Source organism: Nylanderia fulva, unplaced genomic scaffold, assembly GCF_048542155.1.
Source record: "Nylanderia fulva isolate GAGA-0341 unplaced genomic scaffold, ASM4854215v1 Scaffold279, whole genome shotgun sequence".
Classification (NCBI taxonomy): Eukaryota; Metazoa; Arthropoda; class Insecta; order Hymenoptera; family Formicidae; genus Nylanderia; species Nylanderia fulva.
Genome location: NW_028190346.1, coordinates 120,251 through 143,261, shown reverse-complemented (window position 1 = coordinate 143,261; position 23,011 = coordinate 120,251). Strand labels below are relative to the sequence as shown.

At 31.5% G+C, this 23,011-nt stretch overlaps 1 protein-coding gene and 1 long non-coding RNA gene across 2 annotated transcripts; both read left to right on the top strand.

Moving 5' to 3' along the window:
* The first annotated feature begins 3,529 nt into the window (after positions 1–3,529).
* On the top strand, positions 3,530–22,013 carry LOC146722750 (uncharacterized). The gene is made up of 3 exons (XR_014924963.1): positions 3,530–3,643; positions 5,467–5,618; positions 21,852–22,013. It is a non-coding gene; the product is annotated as an uncharacterized LOC146722750 (long non-coding RNA).
* Positions 14,886–16,665, top strand: LOC114937097 (uncharacterized). The gene is made up of 3 exons (XM_085483902.1): positions 14,886–15,158; positions 15,276–15,458; positions 16,457–16,665. The coding sequence occupies exons 1-3, from the start codon at positions 14,924–14,926 to the stop codon at positions 16,663–16,665; spliced, it is 627 nt and encodes a 208-aa protein (XP_085340028.1). The 5' UTR covers positions 14,886–14,923.
* Positions 22,014–23,011: the final 998 nt, after the last annotated feature.

The window sequence follows — 23,011 nt, the reverse complement described above, 5'->3', positions numbered from 1 at the left end:
AATAGACCTCAGGAATTAGAATAAAAAAATTTTTGTACGTTTTTTCCCAAAATTCTGGGAATTACGAAAAGGTCAAATAATGCAAAAGTAAAGGGGTTTTACAAATGGCCCCCGGGTTTTTATTTTAAAAAAAACGAAAAAAGGGTTATTTAATTAACCATTATCGATTTAATATAAAAACTGAGCCCGAAAAATACTTTTACTCGCTGCTTCTTCTGTTCAAACCATGGAGAGATTTGAGTGAACTCAAAGGTACATTCGAGACTTACACGGATGCCTTTAAGAATTCAGAGTCTGTTTTAACGAAGGCAATGAAATATCACGAAAGGCTCGAAGAAATACAGAAAGCTTTTGAGAACGTTGCTGAATTAATCGAGAAGCGCGAAAATGATCTGAAAACAACAGACAGAGACAAATCCGATGACGATGAACTGGATTGTAATCCGATAGAAGCTGACGACGCGATGAAAGATCTGGAAGATTTTGGTAAGATTGACGACCCGATTGATTTATCGCAAATGATGTCGCAATTGAACAAAGACCAGAAAAGAGTCTTTGATGGAGTATGCCAAGTTTTACAAGATAAGAATCAGATTCTGCGACTGTACGTAAGTGGCGAGGGTGGTACAGGGAAAAGTTTTCTAATTGAAACGGTTAAACATTGAATCAGAATAAATTTGGAAAAAACGACTGCCATATCTGCTCCCACGGGTATCGCAGCATTCAATATCAATGGCTTGACAATCCATAGAATGTTTCAACTACCCGTTAGTCATGAATCTACACCAAAATATACGCAATTGTCAGACATGGTCTTGAAAACTTTGAGAGACAAGTTAAAGAATGTCGAATTATTTATAATCGATGAAGTATCCATGATTTCAAATGTGACACTTATGTTTATCGATCTACGATTATGTGAAATCTTTGATACGACAGATACAGATGATGGTTTCTTTGGCAGAAAACACATTTTCCTGTTTGGGGACTTGTTGCAGCTTCCTCCTGTAAAAGGACAATTTTCGTTTGTTAAAATGTCTCGATCAGAGATTCAGAAGTATTTAGGTACCATGGGTGGATGTGATTTGTGGAGATTGTTCGAGTACGACGAACTTTTGATTAATATGCGACAAAGATGCGATAATACATATCGTGATATACTTTCTAGAATACGAATAGGTTTAGTAACGGATTCTGACATCAATGTTCTTCAGTCTAGAAGAATCAATTTTAAAGAAAGTAGTTGCGACGAAAGATTGAATGAACTTTGCACTTATATGAATCAATTACCGATTGATACAATTTGTTTATTGCCCACGTGTTATTTGTGCAAGGTTTTGAACACAGCAATGCTCGATAAAATCGACAGCGATGAAATTCTACTGATAGCAGAAGATGATGTCGACTGTGCTCCAGCAATGAAAAAAAAGGTGCATAAAATTTTAGAAGACAAAGATGATAAAGTGTCTGAAACAGCTGGCATTGAAAGAGTAATAGCGATTAAAATTGGCGCTAAAGTGATGATTCGACGAAACATTGACGTAACTTTGGGACTTGTCAATGGAACGATAGGCAATGTAGTTGCAGTTAATCGCTCTGCTGACGGCAATCGTATTGATTCCATCAAAATAGTTATTTTGGGTAACAAAGAAATCGCAATAACGAAAGTAGATATTAAATTTGAAGTATTCCACAAATTAGTGGTACATCGGAAACAATTTCCATTGTCTCTCAGTTATGGAATAACTATACACAAAAGTCAAAGAATTACATGTAACAATGCAATGATGGATTTAGGAACGACTGTATTCAGTGATGGTCAAGCCTATGTAGGTTTGTCACGAGTAAGTAAATTGGAAGGCCTACATTTGATAAATTTCAATCCAGCATCAGTTAAAGCTAACTCGAGAGCCATTGTGGAATATAATCGAGTGAGATCTATATTCAAATCTGAACTGCCACAAATCAATCGGTCCGAGAAAAAGGTTGTGAAAATGTACGATCGTCGATGGGCTATCCCTAATATCATTGATGATGTGCAGAATTATGATTGTGAGGAACCAGAAAGTATAGTTACGTGGAAAATATATGGCCTTTGCAATAACGATGCTGTTTCGTGTTACGCTAATGTAATATTACAATGTGCGTTTCATTGCGTACGTATTAGGCAACAAATACTGAAAAATAAAGCATCGAATGCATTGACTGATGCTATCTGCGCGTATGGTGAACGTAAATATTGCAACATTCAAGCGGTTAGAAGATCTGTCGGAAAACGCTTCGAAGAACGAACACAACAAGATGTTTCGGAATTTTTTACGGCTCTAATGTCGACGTATTCCGACATCAATGATGTATTAGAACTCAAATTAAAGCACGTAACATGTTGCTCGAATGTCAAATGTAATTACAATGTAACTAAGCTGGAAAGCAGTAGTTTGCTAATATTACCTATACATTCGACATTAAAAAGGAAAAAAGGTGTCACTCTACAAAGTTTGATTAATGTAGAATTTTCTAAATGGGAAACGATAAACGGCAATTGTAACGAATGTAAGGGTACCGTGTTGAAAAGGAAAACCGTAATCGAATCAACTTTATCCGTCGTAGTAATACAGCTCAATTTATATACTTTTGTAAACGGTGCTTCTAAAAAAATTTTCAACAATCGGATTAACGCCGTGCCGACGAGTAATATCACGATTAATGAAAAAAAGTACAAGGTAATAAGCGCTATATTTCACGAAGGTGAAGAAATGAATCGTGGTCACTACACGTGTATGTTGAGAGCTGACACAAAATCGGAATGGTATTATTCTAATGATATGGAAGTGTTCAAGAAAAAATGGCCCAAAGGAGCACAAGGGGCATACATATTGTTCTTAGAACAGATTAAATAATGGCGCTGTATAAAGGCTGCCGTAAGCGCCGAAATGAAACATCGGCTGCTCTGGCGCTGTATAAAGGCTGCCGTAAGCGCCGAAATAAAACATCGGCTGCTCTGGCGCTGTATAAAGGCTGCCGTAAACGCTACATTAAAACATCAACTGTTCTAGCGCTGTATAAAAGTTGCCGTAAGAGCCAAAATAAAATATCGGCTGCTCTGGCGCTTTATAAAAGCTGCTGTAAGCGCTGCGTTAAAACGAGTGCAATAAGTTTCTAATTTGACCTAGGCTTCATGACATTTCAAAAAGTATCATCAAGAAAAAAATTATCAGACATAAATATGTATGTCGTGTTAAAATCGGAGAGACGAAGAAAAATATATGGTTGCGTTCTCACGAGAATGGGCGATGGAGGGGCCCATTCTTTATTTTCAATATTCATACAAGAATATAAATTTATTCTGTTGCAATTGAAATAAATGTGCAATGTATCGTTAAAAGTTATTACAATTATACAAACATTTACATATATGATTAAATAAAATATATATGTATACTATAATATAATTATATATTTTATATATGTACATATATACCATATATTTCAATTATTTTGAACTGTATTGCATAAATTGTTACTTATACAAAGTTATGTGATAAGAATCGAAAATACATATATTTGTGATACTTGAATTACTATTAATTTATACATGAATTACTATTATAGAAAGCTGCTCTATATATCTGTACTTTAAAAAGTAAGTGATATCCTAAAAAAATCATAAAAATGAAAAGGTCAGGCCATGTTCAAAAGAAGGCACTCAAAAATTTAAACGATCTAATAATAAATTATAACGAAAAGTAACTGATATGTTATTCAAGGTGCCAGTTCAAAGTGAACATACGTAAAGTGTATATTATCTAAATTTAGTAATAATATATTACCATGAAAAATAACTGTGATATTTTATTCAAGGTGCAAGTTCACATTGAACATACATACATATAAGTAAAACTGATTACAATTTGATTCTAGAAAATAAGTGCGATATGTTATTCTTAGTGCACAAAATATAATAGTCGTTTATAGAGATTTGATTTGAAATTCATACTAGCCCGTACAATGAAAAATAATTGCTCGTAATTCCAGAGTACCAATTTGTTAATTACTCAGAAAAATAACATGGCGGCCTGCTCTCAAAAAACTATGATGTTTCTCGATGTCCATTTAGAAATAATGTCGAAGCTCTTACAGAATAATTACTACAACATTTGAAGTACGAAAAGTATTACATTAGAAGAAGATTAGATTAGAATAAGGATTCAACGTATTTTTAAAAGCTCTACACACAACGAAGTGAATATACAAAACTTTATACAAATACCTTTTTCTTCTGTGTTTCTGAAGAAAATTGTAAGTCAAATGAAACCGTGCACTTTGAGAACCATGTCACTTACTTTTCAGAGTCAAATTGATAAATTTTTTTTGTATATTTTAATGATATTTATTTCTCACTTGTATCTTGAATAATTAATATGTAATTTTTTATTGTATATTACGACAAATAATCAGTAAACTTTTTAAGCGTATAGCTTTATTGTAGTTGACCTGAGAACTGTACATTTATAAATTTTACTTAATATACACCCGTTTCGAGCAACAAAACAAAGTTTTCTGATCAATAACTTACTCCCTGAAAATACGGTATAACACAAATCGGAAGTTGATACAAAAATTCGAAATTTTACTAAAGAAAGATTGGAGGTTTTTAATTTATACAATTTTCACAACTCTTATTTCAATTATTTATTCTACCCATCGAAAGTTTTTTGAGAGCAGGCCGCCATGTTATTTTTCTGAGTAATTAACAAATTGGTACTCTGGAATTACGAGCAATTATTTTTCATTGTACGGGCTAGTATGAATTTCAAATCAAATCTCTATAAACGACTATTATATTTTGTGCACTAAGAATAACATATCGCACTTATTTTCTAGAATCAAATTGTAATCAGTTTTACTTATATGTATGTATGTTCAATGTGAACTTGCACCTTGAATAAAATATCACAGTTATTTTTCATGGTAATATATTATTACTAAATTTAGATAATATACACTTTACGTATGTTCACTTTGAACTGGCACTTTGAATAACATATCAGTTACTTTTCGTGATAATTTATTATTAGATCGTTTAAATTTTTGAGTGCCTTCTTTTGAACATGGCCTGACCTTTTCATTTTTATGATTTTTTTAGGATTATATTATACATGTATAAAAATATTTTTGTGGTATATTAAATGCGTAACTCTAATCGAAAACCGTGGAAATATTTTATGCCACGTGTTATGCATGTCTTCAAGACGTATTAAAGACGGCTCTAATACGTCTGTAAGACATGCATAACACGTGGCAAATATTTTCACGGTTTTCGATTAGAGTTACGCATGTTGTGTGGATTGGTATTATGGAAGAAATGCGTTTTTATGGATCAGTCAATCGCTAAATTAATTAATTTTTGTGCGGCCGACGAAAATCCAGTTTTTTTATTTATTTAATTATATTATTCTTTTATAGGAATAATCCTCGTGCCACGTGTCTACATAACCTTTATTTTAACCGCGGAATATTGGATTTTTCCCGGTTTAATACCACGATTAGTGAGAAAGAGGATAAATATAAAAAGTCTCTGCTCATCAATATCAGCGATAGTTATATAGAAAATCGAGGTATGTACAATTAAAGAAAACTTAAATCTATTTTCTATCTCCACACTATATACAGAGAAAAATTACACTATTTGCCAAGAAATGTGATTACTCAGTTTAATATCATTCTTATAAATAATTCTTTTAAATAATAGTTTTCTTTAACTCTTTATTAGCAATATTTGTCCTTTATTATCAATTTTTTCCCATTTTCCTTAACGTTATTAGCTAACCTTAGCATAAAAGTATATAAAAAATAGCAAAAAACAAATTAATAAATATTATAATAAATGTAGGATTTGATTTTTTATATCCCGGGTGTATAGGATGAAAATGATCGAGGAATATACGTATGAATATAGATATATTTTAGAACAGTAAAACAAGACACGTTATCACCGGTCCGTACAATGTCTCTCCGCTCTCGTCTACGCATACACTCACACTGCCTGTTCCTCTCTTCGCTCGCTCCCCTCCCCGCCTCGCTCGCCATCCATCTATCTCTCTCGTGATCGGTACCTCGCGATCGTCTCGCGCTTAACGCTCCCTAGTTTACGCGCGCAATCCAACAAAAGAAACAAGATGTATATAACCAACTTAACACAATATATATATATAGCTAACTTAATCCTACACTCGGCCATTCGACTGACATCTGACCTCAGATGTCGTTTGTGTGATCTCCGTTGCTTGGTGGATCTTCGCGTGGTTCGGCCCATGGCTTCATATGATCTGCAGCTGTTGAGGTTTTCTTTGGACCTTCTCCTTGGCCTATTTTTTCTACAATGTAGCGATCGTTGCGCAAAGTGCGTTTGACTTGGTAAGGCCCCAAATATTTTGCACAGAGTTTCAAGCCTGGTCCGCCCTGAGTCCTTTGAATAGCTACTAGATCGCCTTCGCCATAAATATTTGGTTTCTTCCGCTTCCGATTATAAATTTGTTTATTTTCGGCTTGCATCCTCAAAATCGCATCACGTGCTTCTTCTCGTATTTGATCACGTTTTTCTTGAAAGGAATTGACATTTTCCGCTTCCAAAATTTCTTTTATTTGTGGATCTTCCTTCAGCCTCATTCGTGTTCCGAATAGAAGATCGAACGGCGTCTTTCCTGTGCTTCGGCTTGGCATTTGATTTAGATATTGTTGAGCACGTGTAACAAATTTATACCACTGCGTCGAGTGAGGTATAGACAGCTTGGTTAACAATGGAATTAACGTGCGGTTTAGGCGTTCGATTTGTCCATTGCCCCTTGGTACGCCAGTAACGATGGCGATGTGCTCAATACCTTCGTCCTTACAATAAGATTCAAAATCATGGGATGTGAAGGCTGTCCCCTGGTCGGATACTATTCGTCTGGGATTTCCAAAGATGGCGGACTGCTCCATTAGATGATTTAGAACTTCTGTTGTCGTGGTACTCTTCGTTGGGTAGAGCCATACGAACTTTGTAAAAGCGTCTATCACTGCAAGTATGTACTGATATTTCTTCTGCGTGGACGGCATCGGTCCTAGGTGATCTATGTGGTAGGTATCTAGCGGGGCTTCCTTATCAATTTGGTGGAGCCACCCTTCTTGTTTGCCGGTTTTCTTCATAGCCATAATGCACGTAAGGCAGTTCCGAATTACTTTGTCGACCTTTGAATGCATATTCTTCATCCAATAATCAGATTTCAACAGTTGCTCTGTCTTTGCAGTTCCGAAATGACCGCGCTCGTGAACATGACGAATTACAGAGATCTGCATCAACTTTGGTACAACGATGGGAGTATCGTCATCATTCTTTTTGCATAGCAGTCCATTTATCATCACAAATTCGTCTGTTTTCTGTTTTTCCACTTGTTTTCTGATACTTTTCAGTTCTTCATCTTCCAGTTGATTATGACGGAGTCTTGCCAGCATGCTGTCTTCGCATTCTTCTATTATCATTGATGTTGGCAACGGATATCGGCTCAATGCATCTACGTGCCGCATATTTTTTCCAGGGCGATGTATAATTGTATATCTGAAATCTTCAAGGAAAAACGCCCATCTTGCGACTTGCGCACAGATGTCCCTTTTCTTCATCGTCTGTGTGAACGCCTTGCAATCAGTTACAATGGTAAATGAGATTCCGATAAGATATACTCTGAACTTCTTTAATGCTTTAACAACGGCTAATACTTCTAATTTATAACTATCGTACTTTGATTCGGCCGGTGTGGTCCTGCCACTCGCATAATATACCGGGTGGAACATACGATCTTCGCTGTCACGCTGCATTAATATCGCGCCGAAACCAAGAGCAGATGCGTCGGTGTGTAATTCTGTCTCTGCTGTGGGACAATATAAATGTAGGACAGGCCTACTACTCAGAGCTTCTTTCAACTGATCAAACGCGTGCTCCTGTTCTTCTCTGAATTTAAATTCTACCCCGCCTTTCAACAAATCGGTGAGAGGTCGCGCTATATACGAGTATCGCGGTATGTATTTCCGATAGAACCCTGTAAGTCCCAAAAAACTTTGTAAAGAGCGCACATTTGTCGGCTTCGGAAAATGTTTTATGGCATTAGTTTTCTCTTCGGCGGGTGAAACTTTACCGTCTTCTATCACGTGCCCTAAATAATTTACTTTCGAATCTAATAATTGACATTTTTTCCAATTTACTGACAATCCGTGCTCGGCCGCCGTCTTTAATACCATCTTAAGCCGCGCTAGTCCACCCCGTACATCAAGCGAAGGCACGATTAAATCGTCCATATAGATTGCAACTATCCCTTCTTTCGTTAAATCACGGAAAACAGCATTCACATATTTTTGAAAATACGCCGGAGACGTACAAAGGCCAAATGGCATTTTTAAAAACTCATAGTGTCCATTAGGGACAACGAATGCGGTGTATTTGCGACTATTTTCCTCGATTGCCACATGAAAAAAACCGTTTTTTAGATCTAAAGTACTATAAATCTTTGCGCCTTGTAACAAGTCAAGTTGATCCTCAATCAACGGCAAAGGATATCGGTTCTTAACTATTTTTTCATTTAGTTTCCGGTAGTCTACGCAGATTCTTACCCTGCCGTCCTTTTTTCGCACAAGTACGATCGGGCTCGCGTAATCTGAACACGACGGCTGTATAACTTCTTCGTCTAGCCACATACGAATTTGCGAATCTACCTCGGCTTTTTCTGCTGCGGATAATCTGCGCGCGTTTTGTGTAACCGGTATATCGTCTTTTACTACTATCGACATTTTAATGCCTACTTCCCTTTCTTTTTTCGGCTCATAATTTTCCATTAATTGCTCGACTTCTTTTCTAATCCCTTCGTCTTTAATATGTGACAATTCTAATTTATCGTCTTGTACAATATCAATTTTATAAACTTCCGATACTTCCGCGACATCCTCTACGACCTTAGAAACGCTTACTACGCCTTTTTTAATACACACTTCAACAGTATTCAGAAAATCAGATCCTACAAGTATACCGTGTGGCAGTGTTCCGTCACGCACAAGATGTACGGTAATATCGTAAACTTCCGCGTCAATACCGATTTTCAAGTGCATGTCTCCTAACGTTACGATCTCGCCCGAACCTGCCCCGCGGAATCTTATCGTACGGTTACTCAAAGTCGGCGAACCAATTTTTTTATACTGTTCTTCGGAAATTAAACTAATGTCACTGCCGGAATCGATTATCTCATTCAGCTTTGTATTATTGATAACAACGTCTTTTCGGCATTTTCCGGAGTTGTACTGTACCACGTTACAACTCTTTTTTTTCTCTACGCTTGCACTTTCCGGACATTTCGACGCTATGTGGCCGTATTTATTGCATGCAAAACATTTCGCGCCTTGTCCTTTCGAGGGACACGCGGCACTCAAATGACTGTTGTCGCCGCAATTATAACAACGCTTCACTTCCCTTTTTTCCACGTTCGCGACCGGTTTCTTTTTGTTATCGTATGCTTTTGACTTCGACTTACCGAACATTTCCACATAAACATCGAATTTGTCCTTTAACTCACGCATGTTTTTTGCACCGTATAAAACAGATTTGCGATATCCCTCGTCGTCGACGCCGTCGATAATATATTGGATGGTCGCTTTTGTTTCGACATCGGCTCGTGCGGCTATTTCCATCATCTTGTAGCAATATTCGTGATAGGATTCATCTGTCCTTTTCTTTCTTCGTTGCAGCTCCTTGTGCACCGCTCGACTGTCTACCTTCAGTGCGAATTCTTGCTTTAAGGCGACCTTCATTGTTTTCCACGTCTTCCCGCAGTCGTCCGTTTTCATAAACAAACGAGCGGATCCTCGTAACAGTCTTTTCGCGTAAATGGTTTTTTGCATTGCATTCCATTCGCACAGCTTAGCCAGATCTTCAAATTCTTTGATCCACGATTTTATATTTTTCCCGTCGTCTCCACTGAAAGTATCAATTGACTCTTCGACGTCTTTAAAAGTAGGTACAAACTTCGTTCGTCCTCGTGCTTCGTCTTCCTCGGCGCCATTATTGTTGTTGCCTCGTTCGTCGTCACTCTCGTCGCTGGATACGTCGTCATTGCTGCTTTCGTCTTGTTGATTTTCCAGGACCAGAGCCGCCTTTAATCGTGTTACCAGATCGATCTTGTTGCCCGCTACCTTGAGCTTGCGTTTTTTAAGCTCTTCTTTTAACTGGACTATCGTCATATTGTCGGTCTGTAGCACGTCGTTTACGTCGTCATTTCGTTCTGCGTCGTTGTTCTCTGCCATGTCTCCTTCAACTTCTTTTGTCTTGATTTCTCGTTCGCCTCGATCCCGGCTGAGCCCCCAATTGTAGGATTTGATTTTTTATATCCCGGGTGTATAGGATGAAAATGATCGAGGAATATACGTATGAATATAGATATATTTTAGAACAGTAAAACAAGACACGTTATCACTGGTCCGTACAATGTCTCTCCGCTCTCGTCTACGCATACACTCACACTGCCTGTTCCTCTCTTCGCTCGCTCCCCTCCCCGCCTCGCTCGCCATCCATCTATCTCTCTCGTGATCGGTACCTCGCGATCGTCTCGCGCTTAACGCTCCCTAGTTTACGCGCGCAATCCAACAAAAGAAACAAGATGTATATAACCAACTTAACACAATATATATATATAGCTAACTTAATCCTACATAAATAAAAATAGAAGTATTCCCAGATAGCACTGGATGTATTATGGACGTACATTTTAAATCCAATTTATGTCCATATGTCCATGGACATAAATAGGGCATAAATTGGATGTCCTTTTTTGGATATGAATCAAATGTCCTAAACAGTACATCCTATGGACATTCAATATATGTTCAAATTTAAATACTGATTTTTTTTTATATTAACGTTTAAAAAATATTTGCCTTTTGTTCCTATAAAATGTTTTAAAATATTTTTTAAAAATTCCTTTAATTTTTATTGAATATATGTCATTATATATTAAAAATATGTTATTAATAAATATATCACAACAAATATTTTTTAACATTTACTTATATATAAAAAAATATTTGAAAATGTTTTTATAGTATCATTTAATGTTATAACTAAACTTATATATTTGAGAAATAATTTTTAATATTACAAAATCTGTTCTTTTAATGCCACGATCAAAATATATGTATATTATTATTATTATTATTAAATAATTATTGTATTTTATTATTAAATATTTATTTTAGTATCGCAATATTTTTTTACTATAATTATTTTTACACTAATGTTTAGTTTAATTATTTTATATAGTGTGTGCGGTCCGGCAAAAACCACCACATCCCTCACGCTTCTGATTAATTGCCGCACAAAACAGACGTTTTACGTATATTAATGCATCGATATGAAAATGGAATGCGAATCTAAATACATATGCAATACGGCAATGTTTAGGAGAATATTTTTCGAGTATGATAAGACAAAACGCGTACGATTTTCTTACGGCACTTTGCGAAAAATATGATTGCATTACAAATTTGATACAACATCAAGTAACTTCTACCAAGCGATGCAAAACATGTGGTAATACAAAAACTATTGTTGAAAATAATGTTGCTATTTCAATTTCCCTTGATAATTTAAAAAAAAAAGTTGTAATCTTAATGAATTATTAAATTCTACATTTTCACATTGGTTTCACTTACACAACGAATCATGTGAATATTGTACTGGAACTGATCAAATATTTAAAAATGAAGTAACATTAACAAGAGAAATAATTGTTATTTGTTTAATACTATTTTTAGCACAAGATGGTAAATTAATAAAAGCAGAAAACAAATTTAATTTATGTGCTGTTCCAACAACTAAAGTATTAATAGCGGGACAATTGTACAAGACGATGAGTGCTATACTTTATGATAGCTCGTGCACCGATGAAGGTCATTATGTAAGCATATGTAGAGAAGGCCTATCTTTGGATCGAAATAGATGATGCAGAAGTAAAAAAGAGGCAGTGGCCTAAAGGTGCTAAAGATGTTTATATAATATTTTTACAAAAAATAGGTAATAAATAATACTAATTCGATATAAAATAAAGTAGTTATAAAATTCTTCCTAAAAAGATTTTTATAATATCAAGTTTATGACTATTACTATTTAATCATTTAATATTGTATTTCGATCAGTCCTATATAAAAAAAGGTTTCGTAATATATTAGCAATTTCATGACAACGCTTTACATTCTGCATTATTCTTGAAGTGCAAAAAAATATTTTTTACTTAAAATACAAGATAGTTATTTTTATCTATAATAAGCAAAGAGGACCGTCGTATTTTGAAATATGGCGGGGGTGGTGGCGGGTTCTTTGCTTATTTATTTAAAGATGCTTATCATATACAAAAATGAATGATATAATCTCTAAAAACTAACCTTTAAAAAAAAAGGTAAAAAAAGGCGACCAGTTAAGGGCACGCCATTAACAAAAATTATCCATTGCAAATCCATGTAGAATCCTACCTATGAAAAATTAATCATTGCAAACCCATGTAGAATCCTAGGCAAAATTAACCGTTGCAAACCCATGTAGAATCGTACCCATTGCAAACCTATGTGGAATCCTATGAAAAATTAACCATTGCAAACCCATGTAGAATCCTATGAAAAATTAACCATTGCAAACCCAGAGTAAAATTGTATTAAAAATTATCCATTGCAAACTTATGTAGAATCCTACATTGCAAATCCATGTACAAAAGAATTGTATGAAAAATTATCGATTATAAACCCATGTACAATCGTAACAAAAGTAATGAAATAAAAAAAAAATTGCGCCAAGTGAAAATAGAAACTTGTACCAGTGGAAAATTAAAGTTGCAGACATATATAGAGTCGTATAATGAATCAGTAAAAATTTAAATTTGCAAATGTAGAATCGTACCATAAAAAAACTTATCTTTTAAAAAAAAAGATAAACAAGATGCCAAGTCCATGCGCCATGTGAAAAAGAAATAAAAAAATTTTAGTTAAAAAAACTGGGCGCGCTGCTAAGTTTTAAAATTATAATGCACCTTAAAGTAACATTAATTAATTTAAACACAAAACATATTTTAACTGTAATGAGTTTAAAAGTAACAATTTAATTTTAATATTGTTAGAATATTATTTAGCAGCGCTCCCAGTTTTTTTAACTAAAATTTTTTTATTTCTTTTTCACATGGCGCATGGACTTGGCATCTTGTTTATCTTTTTTTTTAAAAGATAAGTTTTTTTATGGTACGATTCTACATTTGCAAATTTAAATTTTTTCTGATTCATTATACGACTCTATATATGTCTGCAACTTTAATTTTCCACTGGTACAAGTTTCTATTTTCACTTGGCGCAATTTTTTTTTTATTTCATTACTTTTGTTACGATTGTACATGGGTTTATAATCGATAATTTTTCATACAATTCTTTTGTACATGGATTTGCAATGTAGGATTCTACATAAGTTTGCAATGGATAATTTTTAATACAATTTTACTCTGGGTTTGCAATGGTTAATTTTTCATAGGATTCTACATGGGTTTGCAATGGTTAATTTTTCATAGGATTCCACATAGGTTTGCAATGGGTACGATTCTACATGGGTTTGCAACGGTTAATTTTGCCTAGGATTCTACATGGGTTTGCAATGATTAATTTTTCATAGGTAGGATTCTACATGTTTAATATTCTTGGGAGTTGTTAAAAAACTGATTTCTTTATGGTGTTACGGAAAACCTAAAACAAAGTTATCCTTTTGTCAAATATCTGAAATATCAAAGTTATTAGAACATCAAAAAAAATATATACCTTCCGAATTTAATAGAAAATCAAGATCTTTGTTTGAAAGTAAAAGATGGAAGGCAACCGAATTTAGAACTTTTTTATTATATACGGGATCTGTTGTTTTAAAATCTATTCTAAATCATGATCAATATTTAAGTTTTTTAACTTTACATGTAGCTATCACTATTTTGTCTAATTCAAAACATATGGAACAATATTTAGATTATTCCAACTCCTTATTGCAATATTTTGTAGAAACATTTATTAATTTATATGGTAAAGAAAATGCATCGCACAACCTGCATCATTTATTACATATTTGTGATGACGCGAAAAAATTTGGAATTCTTCAAGAATTCAGTGCTTTTCCGTTTGAAAATTACTTACAATCTATATTAAAAATGATTCGTAAAAATAATAAAGAATTAGAGCAAATTGTTTGTCGTATAACTGAAAGAAACTATTGTATAAATTCTAATGTCAGAGTGAAATGTAACGAGCCTCAATTTTTAAAACCACATTTTAATGGTCCACTTATTATTAATTTTCATAATTGTAATCAATTTGGCAAAGCGGTGTTTAAACAATTTATTTTAAAAATAAATGAACCCGATAATTGCTGTAGCTTAAAAGACGAAAACATTATTGTTATTAGAAATTTTGTTGTAAATAATGAGGGCTTTTTCGTAATCGGAAATAAATATAAAACGCTTACAGATTTTTACACCGTACCATGTAAGTCGTCAAAATTAGGGATATATGTAATCAATGATATTGGAAATTTAGAATCCTGGGATTTAGGGCAAATTGCAAATAAATGTATGAAATTAAATATAAAAATAAGTATGTAGTTTTTCCCTTATTACATTCAGAATATTTTTAAAAATTTTTCTTTTCTTGTGCTCTTCGCTAAAAAAATGTTAATTTTTTATATAATTTATAATAATATATAGATAAATATAATATATATATAATATACAATATAATATATAGAGGAAATAGGTTTGCAATTTTTGTGATAAGTTACTGAGTGTTTGCGCCTTTTCATATATAAATTGTAAATAGAATTTTTTGTTGGAATAAAATGCTCCTTAAATTTTTTGTTGAAATGTTTGAAGAAATGGAGAGATCATGGACTATAGTAAGGTTTATAGATGAAGATACAGTTGAAGCTGTCCCATCTACCTGGATTATCAATAAAAAATGTTATTGGCCACCGTTTCACATGGAAAAAATTGTAGCGGCTATCAAAAAACATGCCGAACCAAATACATGTTGGCCTTCATATAATGTTATGACTTTCAGAAACAGCAGTTATGGTTAATATAAAATATTTAAATATTATACATTCCACATATACTTTTGTGATCAATAATATATGTACATAATCGTTATTTTTGTTATAATAATATAAATATATTTACTTGTATTTTCAGATAACTATAAAACAGCCAGGGAAAAAGCCAAAAAGGCTGAATTAACATCTGAATTAAACTCCGAGACTGATAATGATAACATTTCGAAAAGAAAAATTATCCCAAAGAAATTTTTTTCGTCATCAGATGAATCTACCGAAGAGTGCACTAAATTACGGACGCCTCCAATTATGAACACACAAAGTTCGTTTTAATATTAAATATTAATATATAATATACATAATATATATAATATAATATAAAAAATATATAATATATTATTATATTATATTTTAATGTATTATAAAATATATTTATGATATATTATTTATTTAAAACTTACTTCCTCCGATTTTACGAAATTTGTTTTACATAATTTAGTAATTGCATTAATAATATAAATTTTAATCGACTAATCTTAATATTCGAAAAACTTAATAAAACTTTGCTCGAAAATAAATAGAAAAATCAATATTTTAACATTTCACAATTGACATATCAGATCTTTCATGTCGTGTAGGGAAATATAATATCCTAATGACAGCAGCTAGTCATTCAATATCTTGAATTAATATCTTGAATAAATCTATAATACAGAAAAACTTAACAGAAGTATTTACATAGAAAAACTGCAGTTGCAAAATTATGTAAAACAAATTTTGAAAAATCCGAGAAAATAGATTTTAAATAATTAACATATTATAAATATATTATAATACATTAAAATATAATATAATAATATATAATAATATATATATATATTATACATATAATTTTTTGAAATTGGCGAAGTCAATATTGTTAAATACAATTTTAATGAATCTTCAAGATTTAAAGAAATTGTATTTAACAATATAGTTAAAATGGGTCAATAAAAAAACTAATATAGGACAATACTTGATATGCTTTTCCAAAAAAATAGAAATAATGAAATTTAATTCTAAAACTGTTAGAAGAGCCAATATTTTTATTATTTCAGAATTGAATTTCCTATGTTATTATGTTCATTCATGCAGTATTCTATATATTTTATTATATATAAAACTAAAATACTAATAAAATTATTAAATTAATATAATAATAAAAGCTACTAAATTAAAATTATTATAAAATAAGTATATACTGATATTATTAAATATGTTTAGTTTGTGTATTACAAAGATTATATATGTAACTACTATTATTATTTTTTTTATACATAGAATCATTGAAAAGTACAAATTACGAAAATGCGAAGAGCAACAAATGTCAATCAAGATCAGTGGATCAATCATCCAATGAAGTTCCGAATAAACGGACGAAGCACTTACAAGATGGATTTTTGAATATTTCAAATATTTTGCAGGACAATGAGCACAACATACAAAATAATAAGACAGAAGATGTTGTCGACAATAAAATTGGTACATAATTTATATTGTTTAAAACTAACTTTATAATTTTTCATAGGTTTTGTCTGTGCTATCAGTAAATAACTGTAAAAAAATAATTATTAATTATTATTATACTGTTTATTCTATTTTTTGATATTATTATTATTGTTCAGAAGTAAGTTGACCCCAGGTCAAGAACTTTATTATTTGTTCAAAGAGAATGAAGAAGTAGGTCGATAATTTGAAATTCTATAATTTTTGAGTTAATCCGGCACGGGGCAGCACGCACTGAACCTACACGCCGCGCTTCAAGCGTTCGATTATCGAATCGATCGGGGATGAACTGCCTCGTCATCGAACCTGGGCATTCGCTCCTGGCACGGCTTTGCGATTAGTCACATGTGGGTTTTCCGTCGCGATTCTAATTGTTCGTAGTTCGTTTGATTAATAAAAAAAATTTTCAGATTGATATTCTGCTGTGATTCAGTGATAAGTGAGATGTGAAATACGTTCACTTTGACATTCGCTAATTAACGGTAGCAACAAGGTGCGCCGTTATATACGCGACATAAAATTTGCGCTCAAAACATTGTTAACGAAGCGGAATTCAGTGATTTGGGACCAGAATTCACGCAATGGTGAAATATCAAGGTGCCGAAGTCCGATTGTTTCCACGAACGTAATAATTGTATACATGAGGCTCGCGTGTATTCGCTTGGCACGCGTAGATCACGTGAGTTGGAGCGCGCAGATCACGTGATCAGTCATCTGGGACTGATACCTGATGTCGTGATTGTGTTTGCGTTCCTTTTTTTTCATCCCTTCGAGCCCGTGGTGCTCAACGCACTGTAACATTTATGTGATCAGTGATTCTTCATGTTAATTGAAACATTTCGGTTCGCGATTTAATATCGCATTCGCCGCAATCGGCAACGTGTACGAAATCTTAATGTGAGATTTCGAACGATTCGATACACGAGTTTGAGCGTGTTCATCGTAACTAGCAATTGTTATGCAACAAATAGTTTTTCGGTGGTGTCCATGCAACACATGCTAGATACCATATAGTGAGACATTTCGGACTGCTTAACAACCACGTCGTACGTGTTTTCGCGGTGACTATTTTATTCGTTAATAGATAAAGATTTTATGTAAAGGTTTCAAATTAATTTGCGTTTATGTACATTGTGACTCTCGGACAAATTTAGTTAATAAATGGATTGTTTTGTGTAATTTGTGCATATAATTCCGTATTCTGGTTCTCGATTCGGCACGTGGCTTAAATCGTTACCCATCCTGCGCACCAATCGGAGCGCGTCCACCCTCCTTAAGATACAGTCCACTTTGAATCTTCCTGTGCAATCTATACACGAGACGGATATCGACGATCGGATTTACAACCCGATTGTCAGGATCCGTAGCTTCGTGCGTGAGCGTTCAACGTCAGCAATCGAGCGTACGCGCAAACAATTATATTAACATTATTTTATCATTATCATTATTTTATCACCATCTTCTTTATTATATTTCATTATCTTAATCATTATTTTAATCAATAGTTATATTTATATTAATCATGTTTATATTTAATCATATTTATATTTTATTATTTATATTTATTATTTTGTTATACAAAGAAATATTAAAAATGTTTTTGTGATTGCTTTCTTTGTCTGTGCACTTTATAAATAAAATGTCATAACTATACGTTAATAGCACGGACAAAAATCTATTCAATATACATATATTCTGAAATTACTATTTTATATATACATATATAATCTCAATGGAATCTTTAAAAAACTGGAATTTAGTAAGTAAAAAATAATCTTTACATTATTTTTGTTTTAATTTACAGTGCTTCAGTATTTTAAAGAAATTATCCGTCAGCAATCATACTTTAAGACCCAGTTATGGCAAATAGCAGATGATTTAAAAGATATGAAAAATGAATTGTTGCAACAAGTTCATCAACGGCCCAATGTAACTGAAAGAGAAGAGTCTATTTTTTCTTTTCCTCATCTTCCTTTTAATTCGGTGGAAGATTTAGAAGAGCACGTGGAACAATTTTTAAATCAACCGAATAAGTTCGAAATATCGGTAATAATAATTTATTAATTATTAATTTTTTTTAATGAGTTTTATTGGATTTTTAAAATTAATAACTAATTGTTTAACTTTTAAAATGTTAATTATTTACAATAGATTTTTATAAATATTTTAAAAACAATTACAGTTAATCTAAAATTCTAAATCACAAAATAAAAATTAACTTAGTAACTAAGTTAAAATTAAAAATAAAAATTTATTAAATTAAATTAATATATAAATTTCAAAAAAAATAAAATAGATTCTTTCAATTCCTTTTAATTCTATATTATTTATTACATTTTAAATCTAATTTGTGGTTATTAGAGCGATATATTATTAAAATTTATAATATAAAATTATATAGTAATATTAATAACATGTAAATTATTAAATTAATTGTTAAACATATTGTTATATATTTGTAATTTTCAAAATAATGTTTTTTAAAAAATATTTATTGTAGGTTAAAGAAGTATCCAGAGTAGGGGGAAAAAATCCTTACGAATTTATTAAGCGCAATTGTACTCGTTTGTTGACCAACGAGCTGGCTGAAAAATATAGTTGGCTAGGAGCAAAACAGAAAAGGAAATTTTGTCATTTAAAACTCGCTGATTTGCTAATTGGTAAGTATGTCTATAAGTAGATAATGTTATTTGTTTAATTTATTAATGTTATCTTATTTAAATAATTAATCTTAATGAAATCACATAAATAAAAAAATAAATTATTGCTTACAAGATGCTGATTTTTTTATTACAGTTTCCGGTCAAGATAGTAATTCCGAATACGAATATAACAAGAAAAGTTTTAGAAGAAGCAGTTCAGAAATGGCTTATAAGAGCCTAAAGAAGATTAAATGGTGCAAAGAAGAATCAAGATAAACAAAGAAATGAATAAGACTCATTCATAACTATAAGAAGACTAATAACAAGAAGATTAATAATATTAATAAATTTTTGATATATTTAATCATCTATATTATATGATACATATTGGTAATAATAACATTGTAGCGTTCAAAAGTTTTTTACATTAGATTTATTTCAAGATAAAAGTTAAGATTTATTTATAATATGATACTAATGTTTCCGTAACAAAATGTTCAATTTAATTTCTAGTTTTTTAAATAAGATTTTTAATATTTCCAGTCAATGAAAAAATATTTCTATGATATATCTTATACATATAAATAATAAGCCATACATATGTTAGATTTCCACTATTATATATTATCTTTTATAATTAATATATATTATAATTATTCTCAAATATACAAATTTCGGATGTCCAACCTCGTGAGTAGATAAAACATTGTAGTAAACTAAACATAAAAATCTTATATCATTTTGCTTTTGCAAAATAATGTGATTAATTTGAATATGTAACCAATGGGGCGCATGGAAGCGATAGTGTGAATCTGTAGGCATACATGACATAAAATAAATCGACCCCTACTATCTTTTTAGCCGATCTATTCTATTGTATATGATACCTACCAATTCCAACTTTCGCTTTTCATCGCTCATTGGCTAAATATTTTACAATATAACAATTATTGCGAATTTAGCAAAATGATATAAACTTTTTTCTGTTCCAGTTTACTGTATTCTTACTTGCTCGCGAGTATAATTGGCACAATCTTTACCCTGACATCTTGTATGTAATATTGATCATTTTTGTATATTATTTATCTTTTTTTACTGTATATGTATAAAAATAAATATTAATATATAATAATTATTATATATTATTATAGATTGACCAAACAATATTTTTGGTACAAACCAAAAGTCATAAATGTTTATATTTGAATAATCAATTGTTTTAGTATTTTATTAGATTCGCGAGTATGTATCCCAAATTACGTCCGTATATGTCCGAAATGAGACCGTTTTCGACCTATTTGGATTTATATGGAATCGTTAATACGTCCAAGATGATCCAAATAAGTCCAAAATAGGTTTCAACAACATTCTATTTCAGATATTTTATGGATGTCCGAAGTTGTGTCAACGTATGTGATATGGATGTCCATCAGACGTCCGACGAATCTTAACAGAGGGTTAACAAAAATTTAATCTTGACAATAGCTTTAAAATTGTTACAAATAGAAATTTTTATTATCACTTTAAAGAATTTATTTTCTTTTCAAAAATAATAAAAAAAATTGTATAAAAAAAATCAAATTTACTTAACGTACTAAGACATCCAAATATTTTTGTTTCAATTTAATATTTTTGATAAAAATACTACGCTTAATAGAATTCAGAATATATTATGAATTTTAATGCTTGTGATGAATTTGTGATATACTTCTGGATATAAAAACTTATGATATATTTGAAACAAGTAATATTTATTTGAATATTGTTCTCTGTATTATATTATGATTTTTGTATAATTGACTGTTTTCTAATATGCGTATATGTATATATTATTTTGCTTTCAAATATATGTATATATTATTTATTTTTATGAAAATTCACACAGTATGCATATCCAAAAGATGTTCAGAAAATCCCAAAGATATATGTGAGCCACATAAAATCTTTGAAAGGTCCTTTAAATGTCTTTTAAATACGCAATAAACATATAAGCAATCCAATTAAATCATGGCTGCGTCATGCCCCTGTGCGCTTTTCACGAGAACAAAAGTAAATTTTATTTAACATATGTTTAGATATAGTTTACTATATTTTTCTTTTAACCTACTTAACATGATAACGATTTATATTATTCTTTTATATATATATAAAATGACGTTTATTTAGCTTTTTTGCAGCAAATGCTTAATGAAATCAAGCGTAGTAAATTACGAAGTTCTGTTTTGCATAAAATTTTATGTTTTATTGCTGTAGAGCAATCTATTTAATTCTGCAAAACAACGATTTCGTAATTTACTACGCTTGATTTTATAAAGTATTTGTTGCAAAAAAGCTAAATAAAAAGACGTAATACTTTATATGTGTAAAAGCCGAATAATATGAAATATTACCATGTTAAGTAAGCTAGAAAAAAATTAGTTTTAGAGAAAATAATAATTTACATAATATAAGTATGCTGTCTTCTAAGCTGGGCAATAGAGCCAAGGAAACGAAACGAAAATAATTTACATATACAAAACGTTTTTCAGGAAAATAACACATGTTGCGAATGATTTGGAAATCGTGGCCGAGGATGAAATCAATGAAGTCGATAATGAAAACCAAGTTAATACTGTGGCTAATAACGCAGCTGATAAAAATATTAATGAGAAAATAGTTGATGAAAATCTTCTAAATAGTGATGAAAAAAATCTAAGGTAGTTAGATTTTATGCAATTACTATCATTTTTATGGACCATTAGATCCATAAAAAAGATAGTATTACATTATATAATATATATATATATATATATATAATATTAATATATATTCTATTACAAATTGTTTCCTTATTTTGTGGTTTCTCTTTTGATTAATTTTTTTTTATAAAGTTGAATAGTTTTTTTTTATAAAGTTTCAAATTTTCATACGTGCAATAGCACAGCTTTATTTTAATAATTTTTAAGCAAAGGATGTCATGCCCATGTTTATAAGTTGCGTACATAAATTATGTTTATAAATTACGTAGAACTGATATGCAATATACGTAATGTGCAATAATATAATAAGTACTTATATATTTTTCAATAATATATTTATATTCTAACTAATTATCATTTTTATGGACCATCAAATCTATAAAAGAGATAGTATTACATTATAATAATATATGTTCTTATTACAAATTGTTTCCTTATTTTGTGGTCTCTTTTTTGATTAGTTTTTTTTATAAAGTTGAGTAGTTTTTTTTTATAAAGTTTCAAATTTGTATACGTGCAATAGCACAGCTTTATTTTAATAATTTTTAAGCAAAGAAGAATTTCATGCCCATGTTTATAAATTACGTACTGTTTGAAACGCCTAATCGAATATTCTAGACGGGTCGATTGAAAATCATAACAAATAGAGACATAGTTTATATGTATTTCAAGGAAAAAAACCATGTAATAAATCAATCTGTCACAAAAAAAACCTATCAACTAACAACAACTAACGGTACTGTAACCGTTCCGCCGAATAGTCCGGTTACAGCGAGCATGCGCGAATTCTTACGGACGCCTCGATTAACCAATAATTACCGCGATCGCCCGCTTACGCATGCCTTCTTAGAACACGCGTTTAGTCTAATTTTACAGCGGCCAATCACGAGTGATGCGCTCAGGTCACCCCGCGCAATATTCAAAATACTCGAGATCATTGGCGCTTTACG

Coding starts and splice junctions, on each gene's coding strand:
- LOC114937097 (XM_085483902.1), top strand. CDS start 14,924: ATGCTCCTTAAATTTTTTGTTGAAATGTTTGAAGAAATGGAGAGATCA. Junction 15,159..15,275: donor TTTCAGAAACAGCAGTTATG/GTTAATATAAAA, acceptor TTGTATTTTCAG/ATAACTATAAAACAGCCAGG. Junction 15,459..16,456: donor TCCAATTATGAACACACAAA/GTTCGTTTTAAT, acceptor TTTTATACATAG/AATCATTGAAAAGTACAAAT.